The sequence below is a fragment of the Salvelinus sp. IW2-2015 genome, unplaced genomic scaffold (genome assembly GCF_002910315.2).
Source record: "Salvelinus sp. IW2-2015 unplaced genomic scaffold, ASM291031v2 Un_scaffold245, whole genome shotgun sequence".
Lineage (NCBI taxonomy): Eukaryota > Metazoa > Chordata > Actinopteri > Salmoniformes > Salmonidae > Salvelinus > Salvelinus sp. IW2-2015.
In genome coordinates this window covers 562,483-582,455 of record NW_019942528.1, presented here as the reverse complement: position 1 = coordinate 582,455, position 19,973 = coordinate 562,483, and the positions used below count along the sequence as shown (strand labels likewise).

The following is a 19,973-nucleotide window of genomic DNA, read 5'->3' as shown; positions in this document are numbered from 1 at the left end:
AGCTTGTGAGAAAGCAGGGAGCCTCAACACTGGGGACCATACTTAATCTGCAGAGTTGCAAAAAGATAAGCATTTCAGGCTACACAGACTGCTTTTATCTTACCCGACTCCCCAAAAGGCATAAGCCATACAGTACAATTCAAGTGGAACAGTTCATCTGATTTAATTCCACCAGATGTGCAAAACCACTGACAACAGTGAATGCTATTACTATCACTTTGACACGAGGGTAATATTGTTGGTGTTCCATATTGTTTCGCAGGCGCTGCACAGATTATCAGATCTCAATGTCTAAGGAAGTGTCTTGTTACCAATTCATAAGATATAGCAATCTTCTGAGATGCACGACTGCAAAAAGACAACCTGGAACGTCACCAATAACATGAGTCAAGATTTGCGTGAGCCCACATAATTATGTTTCTGTAGCATGAGGCAGCTTGATGTAAACGTTCACCCCATGGACAGTACGCTATAAAGATGTACACTATTACCTTATAGACAGTGGGTGGTAGCGATGGTGACGCCGTACAGGTGAGACCTCTGGTCAGGTAGGTACTCGTCTGTGAACTGGCTGCTGTCCCGACTCAGAGCAATGACTCCGTCCCTACAAACACCATAGGAAATAAAATGCGTATTCAAGTTTGAACCAAGTGCCTTGATGAAGAGCTCCTGGCCTGTGATGGAGGGCTAGATTCCATCCGTGGTGCTGAAGTTCGGCATTACAGTATGATTGAAATTTAAAGGCAATGTTCCATCATTTGCGGTAAATGCTGCTTGTGTTGGCTCAATTTGAAATGACTTACATTTCAATCTCGCAATCTGTAACACTGAAGCAATACAAATTGAATTGAGCCCTAACTTTCTCCCTAGCTTTAACATCAATGCCCTCTCTGCTCAAGACAACAGCTAATGATGAACATTACTAGATACTTTCATTCATTGCGCTTGCTTGGTCTTTTGCTTGTGTTTTGGTACACAATTTTTTTTTAAATGTAAATTGTATTCGCAATTCAGCTGGTTGCTGCCAGTTGTGCAATGTGTTGTTGACGATCAGTAAAAAAAACATTCTCTCATACCATTACACTGAACCTAAAAATAACACTACTTTAAACATTATTTACAGGGTTTGCATGCAACCGTTGCACCCATCGACCTCCAACAAGCACAGCTTAAGTATTTGACATATCTGAGTTTAAATAGTGGTAGTTATGTTCCTCTCTTACCTCCTCCAGTCTGTGAAATAGAAGTGGTTGGCATAGAACACCATACTGAATGGGTAGTTCAGGTTGCTGTGGATCACCCTTCTACCCGTCCCATCGGACGCAATGCACTCCAAACGCTTGGTCCCTGTGAGAGGGAAAGAGGGGAGGACACAGGAAGAAAATATAAGAGATTGGGGATGGTAAGGGATAGATTTTATAGGTTTCATCAGGTTGATAACAGTATAAGCCCCTTTCATAGTATACAGTCTGTATGCATCTGAACTGTGCATCACCTCTGACTCTGCTCCAAAACAGCTTGGCCCCATCCCCACTAACATGCAAACTCGAGAGTTGCAAAAAAATTTTTACATTATTCAATCGCCTCCCAAATTTTGTGACAATGCAGAGGGCTCTGTATAGCTCCGCATTGACAGGATTGCTTGAGGGTAGGTGGGTGTGGGACCGTGGGAGGTCCTGTATAAACACAAACTCACTTCCTTGACAACAGCTTTGTTCTGCTCCGCGAAGCGCAAGAAGTATGAATGCCCTGACTTCCGCAGAGGCCGCATAGCAGTAAATGCTGTATGGCCAATACAGAGCCAGATTGACCATAAATCGCCTTTTACATGCTGACCAAACCGGCTCCAGCCGTGCGTCTGCTGATTTTGTCTATCCCCACCAGACGACAAGCAGGTTAAAATACCAAAATCAACTGTGAAACAACTATCAGTGGTGTATTGCTATCTGGTTTAAACGTCACAAAAGTTTTTGAACAGGCTGTATTGCAGCAATTAGGCAACGAAGAAAGGCTAGTGCGTCCCCAACAAATGACAGCAATAGGCTAATGATATTTATTTTCCAACTAGTTTACTTATAACCCATTTTAAACTAAATACACGGAGCACACAATTAAAAAGACAGATATAGGCAATCTAACTTTTTTATTTTACTTCAATCAAAAATGCCTCTATCTTCACAATCAATAGTAGCCCAAGACTCCTCAGCAGCATGCATGTAACGCCTCGATCACACCAACAGTGTCCTTGCATTTGGGTACACCAGAAGTACATTCATTTCCAATGGAACGCTGCAAGACAGCATTCTGTGTGGTGCATACGTTTGATTTATAGAGCGTATGCGTCAAACTGTATGCATAAACAAGTTGAACAGAAACGGTAACAGAAGGTGAGCTTTTGTTGCACACATATCCAGATGATGCTGCATAATATTTCGTGCAAATAGAGCTGTTGGTGTGATCGAGGCGTAAGGCAGCAGGTAAGGAGTGAGAATGGTGCTGAAGCTTCAAATCGGGACATGTAATTTAGCTAGCTTGCTGTTGCTAGCTAGCTTGTCCTGGGAGATAAACATTGGGTTGTTATTTTACCTAAAATGCATGTGGTCCTTTTTTTAGAATGATCTTTGTAGAATTTGGACCCGTTTTGAGTAATACAACATCTTGTGTTCTCTACTCCGACAATTAATCCACAGATAAAAATGGGGAATGGTCCTTCTTCTGTGGATTTTATATGGCGCTGGGCAACCAACTTTAAGGTGCATTACCGCCACCAACTGGACTGGAATGTGGACCTCTTTCATCGTCCACGTGGGTATATGCTCGTCAAAACCAATGAGTAATGGGAGAGGCGGGACTTGCAACGGGGTCAAGCATCTAAAATAGAACCAAATTCTAATTTAGCGCCTGGCTACACAGACTCCACCACTGGTTTGGTCAGCATGCTACAGGCAAACCACACCGGCCATGTTATGAGCACGAGCATTGCAAAATAAATGTACATATACATATTATTCAATCATTTCACCCATAAGCTTGTGTGTGTGAACAAGCATACAACTCCATGTACTTATTTGAAAGATAAAATAGGAGAGATTAATCATAGATAACGAGCTAAAAACTCAAGAGAGCATCATTTTGAGGTCATATGAATTTAACATTTTTATTACTCTGCAATTTTCCAAGTCATGTCCCCCCTTGACTTTTTGTAAATAAGTCTATTCAACACACTGTGGTTAGAATGTCAATATCACAAACAGAGTTTGTGTTATAAGGAGTTATAGGAGGACATGTCATTCCCCCCCCTCCCCTTCCTTCACCACATGGCTGCCATCTGACAATGGCCCAACTGACAATGGCCCATCAAAACTACATCAAAACTAATTTCACACAGACCTATAATAATAGATATAGCCTAAAGACAAGATTAAATTGACAACGGTCTTATGGGTGACAATATTATCAATTGCCTTGCGAATGAAGAGACTGCCGCACAGCGTGGGTAATTGACAAAAAAGGGAATGTTTTCAAATCAACATTCATGCAGGTAAAACGTTTTGGTTTCATAATCAGAAAGAGCAGGTTCTACGGTATCTAAAATCATACATTTACCAAACAACTTAAAAGGCATGGGCTCTATTTCAAAATATATATATATATTTTTTTTTATATTACAGCTGTTATTCCATGTGTTCTACATGTGAGCACTTGAGGCAGCATAGGCTACTAAGCACAGACTAATAACATAATACAACTTAAAATATTATATTCTGTTCTTTTGAAATACAAGTTATTAGTGTTTTGTATGTTTTAAAGATCTGTCTTAATTAAATAATAATGAATTTCTTTGTGACGTGTATAACACTTGAATTGTGGTGTTTTGTGGTTTATCATTTTTACATATAACAGTAACAAAAACTCATGAAAAAATATTTTTTGCATATTCTAATAGTAGGCCTTCCTAAAACGTTCATAAACACAACCAAATACATTTTATTTTGCAATAGCATATATGAAATGTATTTGTTATTAGCAACAATACCAACTCAGTAGTCTATTACACGTCTTATTAAGCATTGTGAAATCATTTATAATGACTTTATAAAAGGATTACAAATGTTTCTATTGCGCGACCAAATCATGGGCTGGTGCCACCAGGTTAAAATGTCTGGAGCCCTGCCCTCCCGAGTGGCGCAGCAGACTAAGGCACTGCGTCACTAGAGTCCCTGGTTCAAATCCAGGCTGTATCACATCCGGCCGTGATTGGGAGTCCCATAGGGCGGTGCACAAATGGCCCAGCGTCATCCGGGTTTGCCCGGGGTAGGCCGTCATTCTAAATAAGAATTTTTTCTTAACTGACATGTCTAGTTAAAAAATAAAAACGTGATCCAAGATCAGTTTAGCATTTTTTCCCCCTCTTTATGATTGTGAGGATTTGGGAAAGTAAGCTGGTTCAAGTTATATGCCTTAGGTGTGGTTCTATATGCTCCAAGCTCCTAGAGGAGGCACAAGATTCTTACCTGCGTCCGCCCAGCACACCTGTCTCATGGCTGTGTCAAAGGTCAAGGCGTTGGGCAGGCCAATCCCGTCCTTCACCAGCACCTTCCTGCTGTTGCCATCCACTGAGGATCTCTCGATTTTCGGGGCCTCCCTGTTCCAGTCGGTCCAGTACAGGGTCCTAGAGAGACAACACACAGTTAGAAAGCACTTAGAAATGGCAATTATGGTGGTGTGGATGGTGGCTCATTTGGTTCATAAATGGTGTGTGCAAGGGTAAGTGGTGGGATCGAACCCAGGTCACCCGCTCTCCAACCCAAGTCTTAACTTCCTCTAGATCCGAGGGGGGCATTTGGGGTTACAAGTCTCCCGGGAGGGAGTGATTCCAAATCAACTCCACCACTACACATCAAGGTTGTGGGTTCAATTCCCGCATACACTGAATATGAAACCAGATAGGTATATACAGTGCCTTCAGAAAGTATTCACACCCTTTGACTTTTTCCACATTTTGCTGTATAACAGCTTGAATTTCTTATTGATTAAATTGAGATTTTGTGTCATTGGAATGGATCAACAACATTGTAGATACTACACAATACTAACCTAAATCATAGAGTGAAACGAAGGAAACCTGTACAGAATAAATATATTCCCAAACATGCCTCCTGTTTGCAATAAGACACGAAAGTAAAACTGCTACAAATTTGGCAAACAACTTAACTTCATGTCTTGAATACGAAGCGTTTTGTTTGGGGCAAATCCAACCCAACGCATCACTGAGTACAACTCTTTTCAACCATGGTGGTGGCTGCATCATGGGTTAGATTTGACTACTCTACATGTGTTTAAAATGACTTCGCAACAGCATTGTATTTTTGTGTAACCCTGAGGGTTGCCAAGAAATCCGGCGCAAATTCACAAACACTATTAACCTCCTACAATTTAACCATCACATAAAGTACCCCCTGGGTCTCGTGCGATACTTCTTGCCACATGATCAGATACTAAAAGGGAGAAATGTAAGCACTCGCTATTACGTTTCAACGGTTTTGACCGACATATGGTTCGCATAAATCCAACTAATTAGACGCAATAATATCTAACATACGTTTATTCTTTCTTATGAATAGGGCTCGCTTTGGGAGTTCGGGATCATATAGGATGGTGCTATTTTTTTATCCTATCACATATCTACAAAATCATTAGGGCATAGCAATAACCTACACTGAACAAAAATATAAGAGATTTTGGAAATTAGTCAATTGTAATGAATAAATCAGGCCCTAATCTATGGATTTCACATGACTGGGCAGTGGCGCAGCCATAGGTGGGCCTAGGAGGGCATAGGCCTACCCACTGGGGAGCCAAACCCAGCCAATGAGAATTCGTTTTTTCCCGCAAAAGGGCTTTATAACAGACATAAATACTCCTCAGCACCCCAACCCTCAGACGAACCCGCAGGTGAAGAAGCTGGATGTGGAGGTCCTGGGCTGGCGTGGTTATACGTGGTCTGCGGTTGTGAGGCCGGTTGGACGTACTGCCAAATTCTCTAAAACTATGTTGGAGGAGGCTTATGGTAGAGAAATGAACATTCAATTCTCTGGCAACATCTCTGTTGAACATTCCTGCAGTCAGCATGCCAATTGCACGCTCCCTCAAAACTTAATACATCTGCGGCATTGTGTTGTGTGATAAAACTGCACATTTTAGAGTGGCCTTTTATTGTCCCCAGAACAAGGTGCACCCGTGTAATGATCATGCTGTTTAATCAGCTTCTTGATATGCCACACCTGTCAAGTGGATGGATTATTTTAGCAAAGGAGAAATGCTCACTAACAAAAATTTGCAAAAATTTGCACAACATTTGAGAGTAATAAGCGTTTTCTGTATATGGAAATGAATGAAACATGGGACCAACACTTTACATGTGGCGTTTATATTTTTGTTCAGTATAAATAATAAAAGAAGATAGATCGCTTGAGTTACTCCAGAGCGAACATAAGTCAATGTATTTGGGAGAAAGGCCAGGTCTTTGGACGTGACTTCGGTGTGATTTTGCGTCGCATGATTGGGCTTCATGATTAACCATGTGCTTTGTGATTTCTGACGCTGCACAGACATGTGCACCCACTCACAGCCAATTCCTCTACCAGATATAAACACAAATTGAATGTATGGCAAACATCTGCAAACACACATGCAAACACACGCATACATTTTTGCCGACACAAACACACATGCCTATATCCTAAATACACATACACAAAGCCCATTTCTCACTCACTCACTCACTCACTCACTCACTCACTCACTCACTCATACACAGTACACACACACTCGTGCACTTGTAGCTGTGCTGATTGCTGATCCTGTGGGCCGAGCAGAGCGGGCCAGGAGTTCCTCCAGATGTGGAGTGGGGCTTAGATAGACAGACAGGCTCAGAATGTGTGGTTCCTTAGAGGGAGAGAGGGAGTGGTTGCTTTGGCAATTAGTACGTAAGTAAGCCTTGTACGAGCCAGAAAGGCTCTTGCCCTATGGACCAATCTCCTGTTTCTATAGTGTGAGACATCTGGACAGGACACTCCTCCTGTCAGTTTCGCAATACAACTATGTACAGTACCAAAAGTATGTGGATACCTGCTCTCCGAACATCTCATTCCAAAATCATGGGCTTTAACATGGAGTTGGCCCCCCATTTGCTCCACTCTTCTGGGAACGCTTTCCACTCCTGTCAGCGAAACTGACAGGAGGAGTGGAACATTGCTGTGGGGACTTGCTTCCATTCAGCCAAAAGAGTATTAGTGAGGTCGGGCACTGATGTTGGGCAATTAGGCTTGGCTCACAGTCGGCATTCCAATTCATCCCAAAGGTGTTCGATGGGGCTGAGGTCAGGGCTCTCTGCAGGCCAGTCAAGTTCTTCCACACCGATCTCGATAAACCATTTCTTATGGACCTCACTTTGTGCACGGGGGCATTGTCATGCTGAAACAGGAAAGGACCTTCCCCCAAACTGTTGCCACAAAATTGGAACCACAGAATCGTCTAGAATGTCATTGTATGCTGTAGCGTTAAGATTTCCCTTCACTGGAACTAACTCCAATGGCGGCGAGTTTTACACCACTCCAGCCGACACTTGGCATTGCGCATGGTGATCTTAGGCTTGTGTGCGGCTGCTCGGCCATGGAAACCCATTTCATAAAGCTCCCCGACGAACAGTTCTTGTGCTGACGTTGCGTCGAAAGGCAGCCTGGAACTCGGTAGTGAGTGTTGCAACCGAGGACAGACGATTTTTACGTGCTACGCGCTTTAGCATTCGGCTGTCCCATTCTGTGAGCTTGTGTGGCCTACCACTTCGCGGCTGAGCCATTGTTACTCCTAGACATTTACACTTCACAATAATAGCACTTATAGTTGACTGTGGCAGCTCTATCAGGGCAGAAATTTGACGAACTGACTTGTTGGAAAGGTGGCATCCTATGACGGAGCCATGTTGAAAGTCACTGAGCTCTTCAGTAAGGCCATTCTACTGCCAATATTTGTCTATGGAGATTGCTTGGCTGCGTGCTCAATTTTATACACCTGTCAGCAACGGGCGTGATTGAAATCGTCGAATCCACTGATTTGAAGGGGTGTCCACATACTTTTGCATATATAGTGTATAGTTTTGTCATGTTAATAAAGCATTTAGAATTTAATTGCGATAGAGAAAGAAAGAGATTGGGAGAGACAGGGCCAGGGCTATCTCAAATAATTTATCTACCTCCCTCTCTATTTCCGTTTCTGTCTCTGCTTCAATCTGTCTCTTTCTATCCCTCTTTTGCTTTCTCCTACATCAGTTGACTCCATCCGCTGTCAACCTTAGGGTACGTCCCCAATGGCACCCTACTCCCTATACACTCAGTGTACAAAACATTAAGGATACCTGTTCTTTCCATGACAAAAACTGACCAGGTGAATCCAGGTGAAAGCTATGATCCCTTATTGATATCACTTGTTAAATCCACTTCAAATCAGTGTAGATGAAGGGGTGGATACAGGTTAAAGAAGGATATTTATGCCTCGAGACAATTGAGACATGGATTGTGTATGTGTGCCATTCAGAGGGTGAATGGGCAAGACAAAAGATTGAAGTGCCTTTGAACAGGGTATGAGAATAGGTGCGAGGCTCACCGGTTTGTGTCAAGAACCGCAACGCTGCTGGGTTTTTCACACTAAACAGTTTCGCATGTGTATCAAGAATGGTCCACCACCCAAAGGACATCCAGACTATTGACACAACTGTGGGAAGATTGAGTCAACATGGGCCAGCATCCCTGTGGAACGCTTTCCACACCTTGTAGACTCCATGCCCTGATGAATTGAAGCTGTTCTGAGGGCAAAAGGGGGGGTATAGACTGAGTATACCTAATGTTTGGTATACTCAGTGTATAGTGCACTACATTTGACCAGAGCCCTATGGAACCTGGTCAAAAGTAGTACACTATATGGGAAATAGGTTGCCATTTGGGACGCAGCCCAGCCCATTTGGGACGCAGCCCAGTGAGTGTTGATGTGCAGAGAGTGTATTGTCAGTAAGCACATCACAGGAAGACAGCCGGGCCACAGGAAATGAAGCCTAATTAACGTGGCTATTAATTCAAGGAGAAGGGGAATTCCCCGACTCAAATGAAACACACATATGCTGATGCAAAGGCATACACATTAGTGCAAAGACAAACACACACACACATAGATGTCAACAACAAAAAACACACACTTAAGTAAAGACACACACTCACTTAAAAGCACACACACACGCACACTTAAAGACACTCCCGCACACACACAACCTGGATCTGACAGGGTAGGGTAGCCTGCTCCTAAGGGACCACCTGAAGGACACTTCTTGCCTCAGAAGAGATATCTTAGTGAGGCTGGGTTTTGTTTGGAGCTGATGAGGTCAGAGTGAGATTACCCCCCCAAAAACTGTGACCCTTGACCTCAGGGTCTCCCGAGGCCGCCCTTGTCTCACTAACGTGAGTCAGTGTCCCAAATTGCACCATATTCCCTACATAGTGCACTACTTTTCATCACGGACCCTATGGACCCTAAACAACAGTAGTGGAACATATAGAGAATAGGGTGCCATTTGGGATGCAGACTTAGATTAGTGTGGGAGTTGGAAAACATCCACCTCCAGTTCTGTTTTGATTTCTTCCAGTCACCCTATAGCTCGTCAAACGCCTTTCCATGGAACAGCTTATGACTTTCGGGAAAATCTACTTTTGGTCAGAGATGTTATGATGTTGTGAAAGCAGTGGTGCAGTAACTGAACTCCGAACATAAGACAGCCATGGCCGATAGTCACTGCTATGTAGAAAACCAACCGGTACATTTACTGTATGTTCTCAAAAAGTTATGTTTTATTCTAGAGTAAAAAAGTGAGAATAGTAGACATGCTGACTTGACTAATATACTGTAAAACCTAAACTATTGGGAGCGCACATTAATGTGCAAGTACACTTTCTTTATTACATGATGTATTTTTGTGTTAATGTGCACACCACTGTGAGAGATTTTGACATGACCCACTTTGAACCTCAACCTTACCCAGTGGAAGAGTCCACTATGATAGCACGGGGGTTGACCATGTCAGTGTCGAAGAGAGTCTGTCTCCCGCTGCCGTCCAGGTTAGCACGTTCGATCTTGTCCGGCGTGCTATCCACCCAGAACATGGCCCTGCGCACCACGTCCACCGCCAAGCCCTCTGGACTGGTTAGACCTACGGACAATGGACAGTCATAAAGGTTATTCAGTTGAACATACTGTAGTAAATACCTGAAATGTAAATGTAGTCAGTTATCTGTGAAGGTGACTGCGGTAACTCTGGTTGCAGAGTGTGTGTTATCTGTGCTGGCTGTGTGATATGCCCTTGTTGTCTGTGTTACCAGTGGGTGTGAGTCAGTGTTTCCATTAGCTGGTAATAGTCGGCTTTTGGGCATATAAAAAAAAAAAGCTGATAAATAAAATTGGTAACGGCTAATTGTCAGAGAGAAGATACATTTTTGCCTATTCATTGATGGAAATACCAGTTGATGTACACACTTATCGGCCTATGGAATTAAATTGCTGCATGTGTATATTTGTTATGTAATACCTTATCACAAGCGCACAGCATACAGATACAGAGCCTTTTAGCAAAACATTTCAGACAGCGCTTTTATAAGCCCAATCATTGCGCAACAATTCTAAATGCAACCCTGTTAAAATCATTTTTGGCCCACGATTAAAAAGAGCTACTATTTTTATTTCTCGACTGGTAATTGAAACCCGCTTCCCATTCGCCATTCAAATGCATAGGCAACGGAAGCAGGCTTCTTCAGCCGCGTCACACACCACTTTGCAATGAGCTGGAGGTAGTATGCATTTTGAAAACATACAGCTGCTTTACTACATATTATGAGTCATGTTTTACCTTGCTTCAAAGTAGCCTAAGCAAAATCCGACCATATCCGTGGAGGCAATTATTTTAAAAAGAGCCTAATTCTCTCATGTTCTATTGGCTTTCTTTCATTGTCCGTTAGCCAAACGCACATTTGCGCGTAGCCTACTGCCTTGTGTGTACTGCTGCGCAGTAACCAATAGAATAGGTACATTTAGGGGATAGTAGATTGACATAGGCTCATTGGCAGCATGTTTACAAGGCTAGGGGAAGCTAAGCTTTCCCTAAGTAAATTGAATTAAATTGCCAAAATGATATAGCCTAATTAGCCTACTATCTATACAGAAATAAATAAAATAATTCATAATAGTCTACTAAAGCATGATTTTGGCCACAGAGCATCATTAGCCTTAAAAAAAAATACATTTGGGATTGTTTTAAATCGCATTACCTGCAGTCAGAAGGAAAGGCAGAGTGCACAATTTAGACAGTGAGCACGTGCAGAAAATACCTAATCGATTATTGTTGAGTTGCGACTGTCAGTGAAAAGTAGAGAGGCCCAGCCAGGCATAAAGCAATATTTCAAAATTAAATCGCAGAAAAACATAGTCTGGAAAGCAAATGGCTATTGCTGTAAGGACAATGAAAAGATGAATCTTAATTGAGCGAACAACAGTAGGCCTATAGCATCTTATTGGCACCAGCAGAGAGCATCGGCCATATCCCTAGTGAGTGCACACTGCACATATTCACCCTCTATCATTGTTGGGTCAGTGCCTCTTAAAAGTTTTGTTTTTGGACAATCATCTCTTCCTCCAGCTGGACGTATTCTCTTTGTGTCTCCCCTTCTCATAGGCCTATTATATGGACAACGTCGTTTTTACTGATCTCTCTAATTCTTCATATTAAAAAAGATTCCGCTAATGTCTCCAGTCATATGAAGTAGAATTGCATGAAATGTGTTTTTCCCGTGCAATGAAAGAAGAAACATATCTGATATAGCCCAGGCCTCTACGCTATACGCAGCCATGCGTTGAACAGTCTTTTTTACGAACGGTGATTGAGTTATATTATTAGCCTAAATAATAACGGAAAATGTTAGGGGCCACATTTTCATAATGGAAACCCTGGTGTAAGTGTACCTGTGTTGATGAGAGTCTCAGGCTCGGCCCCAGGCTCCAGTCTGGCTCTGTTGATGGTCCTGCCTGCCAGGTCGGTCCAGTACACCTTCTTCTCCCTGCAGTCATAGTCGATGCCCACCACAATGGAGCCCTGTGGAGAGACACTTACACTTACAGTCTACCAGTTCAACACACGTTGTACCTTAGCCACAATCAGAACACGTGACACAAAACTATATGAATCTACAAATACAGTGGTGAGTGCCGTGAACTTCACATAATGCCTAGAAAGAACACTGAGAAATTGTGAATGTCTGACATACAATGAGATAGTCCTAGCTGTTCAATAGAACAAACTCCACATTAAGCTCTTGTAGGGACTAGTATGGAGTAGCCTAGTGTTCTTCCTTACATGCAGAGCCAGTAGTGTAGAGGAGCGCTCCGAGTCCATGAGTGTGCCATTGAGAGGCAGTGCCCCAATCTGCTGTCCCTGGGCATACAGGAGGGAGGTGCCTGAGGGGGGCGGGGTCACATCAGGGCGAGGCAGAGGGTGCATGGTGGGAGGGGCTACAGTGGGGACACCTGTAGGGGGTGGGTGAGAAGAAGGAAGAAAGTCAGGATAAAACACTGACAGATATACTGTATTAGAAGTTGTTAATTAACCTACCTGTGTAGATAACTAATTAACTAAATGATACCTCACATTATCATAATTCAAATGTTCCCCCCAAACCTCAAGTTAACATCAGCAAATGTTTATACAGTTTGAGATACATGTGACAGATTAGCATTCAACATTTAATCCTACAGTACAAACTTGAAAATGTGAAAAGATGACCAGCAGCGTCAGTAACGTCACTCACAGGCAGGCTTGACCACGTCGTGCGAGCGCGTCCCGGCCACCTCGCGGCCGTCCCGGTCCACGCACCAACAGTAGCTGCTGTCGCCGTAGCACTGGATGGGGTTGAACTGCCCCTGGGGGTCGCACTGGGGCAGGTAGTGGTGGGGCTCGGGCAGGCCCCCGTAGTGGTCCACCAGGCTGGCCCGCCAACGCTCGCACACCGTCTCCGGCCGCTGGGTGGGGGGCACTACCGCTGAGGGAGAGAGGGGGGCAGAGGGAGAGGGAACATGGGTCATATACAGTACAGGGCTAGGAGAAACTCAGGTATTTTTTTTCTTGAATTAATTAACTTTATTTGAATAATCCCAAATAGATGGTTTATAGATGTTCAGTAAGTGTTCAACTTACTAACTACTACAAACCCTAACCTTAACCCTTAACCTAAACTTAACCCGAACCCTTATCTTAACCTTTACCCTAACCTTATAAACCTAACTGTAACCCTGGCAAGCAGTTGCATATCAACAGTTGCAGTTGATTGTTTGCTGATAGTGCGAGCATCTATGGATCATCTTTAGGGGACTAGCCAAATAAAGTGTCACTGAAAGTCGTTAGTTCTGTTGTCCTGCACCAAGGGTCCCGTGTGGCTCGGTTGGGAGAGCAAGGCGCTTGCAACCCCATGGTTGTGGATTCGATTCCCACATGGGACCAGTATGAAAAAAGTCTGAAAATGTATGAACTCACTACTACTAAATGACTAAAATGTCAATCATCACATCAGGACACCAATTGGTCATTGAATTATGACCAAAGCTTCAAAGTATGTGGATGGTTTGTACACTCTTCTTTCACAGGGTCCTTTCTATGACTAAGTAAGCTGTCAACGACTTGCAGTGAATCTGACTGCATGCACAGTCACTTCAAAATCGAAATAAACACCCTGACAACAAAAAGCAAACTAATAAGAAAGGTTTGACGCAATGTGAGCTCTAAAGACTATGGGCTCGATTCAACCAGATCCGCTTTAGCCAACATCACATAGCGGTTGTTTTGACAGTGTGAAGGTGGAACACCTCGATTAAAATGATAGAAATCCCCATTATTTTCTTTCATGATTTTTCAATTTGAGCGTAATTATTTCTATACATCCTACACTTTCTCATTCTGGACTTCTAATCTCCTGTGGCTCAGTGGCAATGATCGCAAGAGCAGCTGCTCACCAACGCAGTTGCACCTCCGACACGCCAAATCATCTGCTATGTGGGTGTCTGCTGTCACCAGTTAGTGCTTGATCTTATTAAATCTAGGGCTACGTTTGTACATGTATGCTGTACGACTAACCTACCTAGCTCACATTGTGAAAAGTCAGTCTCTGAAAACGAGACAATATTATAAACAACTCTGGTCAGGAATGTGTAAATAGCCAGAGTTAAGTGTAATGCTTCATGAGTAATGCCTACATTTACATTGTGAAACGCTATTATGACTCCGGTAGAAATCCCCCATTGCCTTTTTAAGGGCCGTCCAATGGCTGTGGACTCTGTGACTCTTTAGTTGTATTATGGGTAGTAGATAAGCGTTCCAGCTGATAGTGATGAGAGGTGAGCAAGCGTTTACAGGTCTGGGACAGGAGAAGGTGATCTATGACCCTGGGGGGACCCGTGTAAGGGCAAGAAATCAAATCAATCCTCCTGGTCACGTTTCTGTCTCTCCTCTACTACATATACACACATACTCACACACACACACACACACACACTCAGTCTCGTTCACGTATGCATGGACGTGCATGTACACATACACACACACACACACTCCAGCGTGGTATGTCTGACCCCTTACACACTCATCAGTCTCTTTCACACACATACACACACTCACCCCCTCCCCTGTCACCTACCCACTTGTATACATTCTTACGGATTTTCAAGTGTTTACTTTATCAAATCCACCTTGATAACGTGCTTTCAGGGGCACTTAAAACATACCACTTTAGGTTAAACGGCCAAGTATTTTTTTTTGTTATCTCTGAAACTGTTAAAAACATGACCGAATGTTCTATTTTTTTCCAACTCAAGACTCCTACACAGACACAAAAAAAATTGTTTTTTGAGAAGAGAGAAGAGCACACATTGGGCACAGTGTAGAAGAAGCAGTGGTTCGGCAGGAAAACCATGGGCGAACCACATCACTGACCTACCTCCTCCGCCTAACAATATAGACCTGACCGCGTGACGTGGCACCATTTACTCGGTTCAAATGAAAGTGATTACTCATACGCAATGAGGAGCTGAGCTGGGGCTTTACAGGGCGTAACACATTATTGGTGCCTAACCTTTTAACGATTCCATTGTGTTTAGCTGTATTACATATCAACAGTGCCTGCTGCCTGGCTTTAATTCTAAACCTAGAGAAAATCTCGTATGTGTCTAAGCTGGCCACATGAGGCAGATTGCATTGCAGCATGAACCTCTAGTTGTGTGTGTGTGTGTGTGTGTGGTCTTCCAATTGGTGGTGTTTATGCATGTGTATTAGTGTATACAGGTGTGTTGTGTGTACGTCAAATGTATGCACGACACACGTAAACTCATCTCACCTGGTTCATCACAGTTAGGTTGCGATGTACCGGGTGGTTTCCTGGTCCCTGCCCTCTCCTGCCCCCTGCTGTCCACACACCAGCAGTGTCCTGTAGCGCCATGGCACTGCAGGGCTCTGTATTGACCCTGCTCATCACACTGAGGTACAAAGGCCCCGTCAACATTCCCCTCGGGACTGGTTGTCTGCAGACTGTCTCTCTGGTGTTCGCAATGAGTCTTGGGCCTCTCCGGGTGATCTGTAGAGGCAGGTAAGGGGTTATTGACAGTTGTAATTCTACTAGCTTAAACTCACATGCTTGCAATTGCCTGGCCAGAAAGCAAACACATTTACTCGAGTGGGCAAAATTAGGCACATGCCATCTTAATGACGTCGTTGTCTGGTGTATATTGTTTTTCTGGTTGACACAATGTCATATAACTACATTACAACCAACTAGACTCTTATGTCCAGGTAAAGATGGCTATTTCATGATCACATCAAGACATCTTTTGGTTGTTATTACCAGATTACAACCAGTATACAACCTGGCCATGACATCATAAAAGTCGTCATAAGGACTTTATTGTAACCAGTTTTTCCCACTGGTTATAGCTAGTTATTCTGAACAAACAAGTACCCTTTACAGACGATATTACAGAGACAACATGGATATTACTGTTATTATCTGTAATGTGTTTAGCATTAAACTTACCTGGTTCATCACAGTTAGGCTGGCCAGTGCTGGGTCCTTTCCTGGTCCCTGTTCTCTCCTGCCCCCTGCTGTCCACACACCAGCAATGTCCTGTAGAACCGTGGCACTGCAGGGCTCTGTATTGACCCTGCTCATCGCACTCAGGCACAAAGACCCCCGGGATAGGGTACCCCTCAGGACTGATTGTCTGGACACTGTCTCTCTGGTGTTCACAATGAGTCTTGGGCCTCTCAGGACGATCTGTAGAGACAGGTAAGGGGTTCAACCAGGTCACAGTTTAAACTATTGTTTTTATGTATTTAGGCTTTTTTAGTTGTTTAAAAAAAAAAATGTATCGCCACATGCAATTCGTAACAAAGGTAATGCTGGAATAACCGATTTTGCGACTGGTCATGGCAAATAACTGTCGGTCTCACGGTAATTGACATAAACCAGGGCGGCAGGGTAGCCTAGTGGTTAGAGCGTTGGACTAGTAACCAAAAGGTTGCAAGTTCAAATCCCTGAGCTGACAAAGTACAAATCTGTCATTCTGCCCCTGAACAGGCAGTTAACCCACTGTTCCTAGGCTGTCATTGAAAATAAGAATTTGTTCTTAACTGACTTGCCTAGTTAAATAAAGGTAAAAAAAACATTTAGCATCTCCTGGCGTCGAATAAATCCATGTAATATAGCCTGCACCTTCACAATAAATCCATTATTTATTTTAGACAGGTCTAAAAAAGCATGATGTCACGCCCTGACCTTAGTTATCTTTGTTTTCTTTATTATTTTGGTTAGGTCAGGGTGTGACGAGGGTGGTATGTGTGTTTTTGTCTGGTCTAGGGTTTTTGTATGTCTAGGTTGTGCTTGTCTAGGTTTGACAAGCACTTCATAATGCCTCAAATTGAATGGTGGCATCCCCTTTGTGGCTGTAATGCACCCTAAAAAAATCCATGCCTTTTGCGGTCCTGATTGCTACATTGTGCCATTCTCCCTGAGTGTGCTGCGCAATTCGAAGCGCCTCTCACTCACATGTCTCTCCGATCGGGTCTTTCTCACAGGCTACAAGTGAAGACAGACACACTGCCCGCGTTCTTATCCAATTCCGAGGTGCATATTGAAGATATTGTAAGAACTGTCCACATTTACTATTCATCGGCCAACTCAAGATGAGTAGGCCTGACAAACAGAAAAAGCACTAGCCTATGTCAATCGACTATCCCCCGTAGTACAAAAGTTGACCTATTCTGTGCGAGAAATAAATATTCCAAACATAGTCTGGGACAGTTGTGGGGTGCAATAAATCCCAATACAACCATAAAAAAAAGTTTTCACGCAATGTGGCTGACGCAACAGATCAGAACGTTTGCTTAAAATGTTGATAAATTATTAGGCTATTTCTTCACATTATAAGCGCAGCAATGCGCACATGACAGTAGGCTATTATCAAATACATGTAATGCTTTTATTATAAAGGTGCATTTTATGGTGAAAATTATTGTACGGTTCTGCTTTTCTTTTCTTAGTCAACCTTGTGTTCTTTTTCTTTGGGTTCTTGAACGTAGCCCTGTTTCTTTGTGTTCTGGAACGTAGCCCTGTCTTTCATTTTAGTTCATTGTTTTCACCTGTGTTCATTGCTCACCTGGTCTCATCAGCTCCCTATTTAGTTCAGTTCTTTCTGTTTGTATGGTTGCGAGGTATAGTTTGTTTTTGACTGCCTGTGTATGACCACTGCCTGCCTGTGACCACGCTTCCTGCCTTCTGCAAAGGCTTAATAAACATCTGCCACGCTCTGCGTGTGAATCTCCACCTTTTTCTCCCTGAGTATTCATTACAATTATCTTCCCAAAACTTGAAACTCACGCGCTGCTTATGTATGCCAGTTATGCTATAAACCCCTTGTAAAGCAGATTAATGTAATTCATTTTAAGAAGTTATTTGGCCACTTTAGTTGTGATACAAACCTTATCAAAACATATAGGCCTAGGGGATAGGCTACATGAGGTGTGTGACTATGATTCAACATAAGTCAACAACATAAAAAAGACCGTTTCTTATGCTGGGCATCATTCACAAGTGATAATATATAATTTAGGCTAATATTGTCACCCATCAGACTATTCTTGATTTAATCTTGTCTTTACATATACTAAATAATATGTGTGAAATTTAGAATGGACCAATATCATGCACATGTCTTGAAACCGGGGCAGCGGGAAAAAATACATGTCATCTATGCTTTTCCTGTAGTTCATTTTCATGCCAGCCAGGTAGGCTATACTCCTGTTGTAAAGATAAACAATGTGCTTAATATTAGGAAAGTTGAGAAATAAATATAAACTCAGCAAAAACGAAACGTCCTCTCACTGTCAACTGTGTTAATTTTCAGCAAACTCAACATGTGTAAATATTTGTATGAACGTAAGATTCAACAACTGAGACAAACTGAACAAGTTCCACAGACGTGTGACTAACAGAAATTGAATAATGTGTCCCTGTACAAAGGGGGGGGTCAAAATCAAAAGTAACAGTCAGTATCTGGTGTGGTCACCAGCTGCATTGAGTACTGCAGTGCATCTCCTCCTCATGAACTGCACCAGATTTGCCAGTTATTGCTGTGAGATGTTACCCCACTCTTCCACCAAGGCACCTGCAACTTCCCGGACATTTCTGGGGGAAATGGCCCTAGCCCTCACCCTCCGACCCAACAGGTCCCAGACATGCTGAATGGGATTGAGATCCGGGCTCTTCACTGGCCATGGCAGAACACTGACATTCCTATCTTGCAGGAAATCACGCATAGAATGAGCAGTATGTCTGGTGGCATTGTCATGTTGGAGGGTCATGTCAGGATGAGCCTGCAGGAAGGGTACCACATGAGGGAGGAGGATGTTCTCCCTGTAACGCAGAGAGTTGAGATTGCCTGCAATGATGACAAGCTCAGTCCGATGATGCTGTGACACACCGCCCCAGACCATGATGGACCCTCTACCTCCAAATCGATCCTGCTCCAGAGTACAGGCCTCGGTGTAACGCTCATTCCTTCGACGATAAACGCAAATCCGACCATCACCCCTGGTGAGACAAAACCGCGACTCATCAGTGAAGAGCACTTTTTGCCAGTCCTGACTGGTCCAGCGACGGTGGGTTTGTGCCCATAGGAGACGTTGTTGCCGGTGTTGTCTGGTGAGGATCTGCCTTACAATAAGCCTACAAGCCCTCAGTCCAGCCTCTCTCAGCCTATTGCGGACAGTCTGAGCACTGATGGAGGGATTGTGCGTTCCTGGTGTAACTCAGGCAGTTGTTATTGCCACCTGTCCCGCAGGTGTGATGTTCGGATGTACCGATCCGGCGCAGATGTTGTTACACGTGGTCTGCCACTGCGAGGACGATCAGCTGTCTGTTCTGTCTCCCTGTAGCACTGTCTTAGCCGTCTCACAATACAGACATTGCAATTTATTGCCCTGGCCACATCTGCAGTCCTCATGCCTCATTGCAGCATGCCTAAGGCACGTTCACGCAGATGAGCAGGGACCCTGGGCATCTTTCTTTTGGTGTTTTTCAGAGTCAGTAGAAAGGCCTCTTTAGTGTCCTAAGTTTTCATAACTGTGACCTTAATTGCCTACTTTCTGTAAGCTGTTAGTGTCTTAATGACCGTTCCACAGGTGCATGTTCATTAATTGTGTATGGTTCATTGAACAAGCATGGGAAACAGTGTTTAAACCCATTACAATGAAGATCTGTGAAGTTATTTGGATTTTTACCAATTATCTTTGAAAGACAGGGTCCTGAAAAAGGGACGTTTCTTTTTTTTGCTGAGTTTAGTAG

The 19,973-nt window shown here is 43.3% G+C and overlaps 1 protein-coding gene across 2 annotated transcripts in view; it reads right to left on the bottom strand.

Annotated features, from left to right (window-relative positions):
- nid2a (nidogen 2a (osteonidogen)) overlaps window positions 1-19,973 on the bottom strand; it is a 105,351-nt gene that overhangs the window by 4,856 nt on the left and 80,522 nt on the right. For both annotated transcript variants that reach the window (XM_024135296.2, XM_024135295.2), the window contains exons 15-23: window positions 16,167-16,406; window positions 15,474-15,710; window positions 12,900-13,130; window positions 12,449-12,618; window positions 12,058-12,187; window positions 10,084-10,255; window positions 4,515-4,672; window positions 1,224-1,347; window positions 492-604 (exon numbers count right to left, since the gene is read on the bottom strand). In XM_024135296.2, coding sequence (XP_023991064.1) covers window positions 493-604; window positions 1,224-1,347; window positions 4,515-4,672; window positions 10,084-10,255; window positions 12,058-12,187; window positions 12,449-12,618; window positions 12,900-13,130; window positions 15,474-15,710; window positions 16,167-16,406 — 1,574 coding nt within the window. In that variant the 3' untranslated portion in view covers window position 492. The remainder of the gene's footprint in view (window positions 1-491; window positions 605-1,223; window positions 1,348-4,514; window positions 4,673-10,083; window positions 10,256-12,057; window positions 12,188-12,448; window positions 12,619-12,899; window positions 13,131-15,473; window positions 15,711-16,166; window positions 16,407-19,973) is intronic.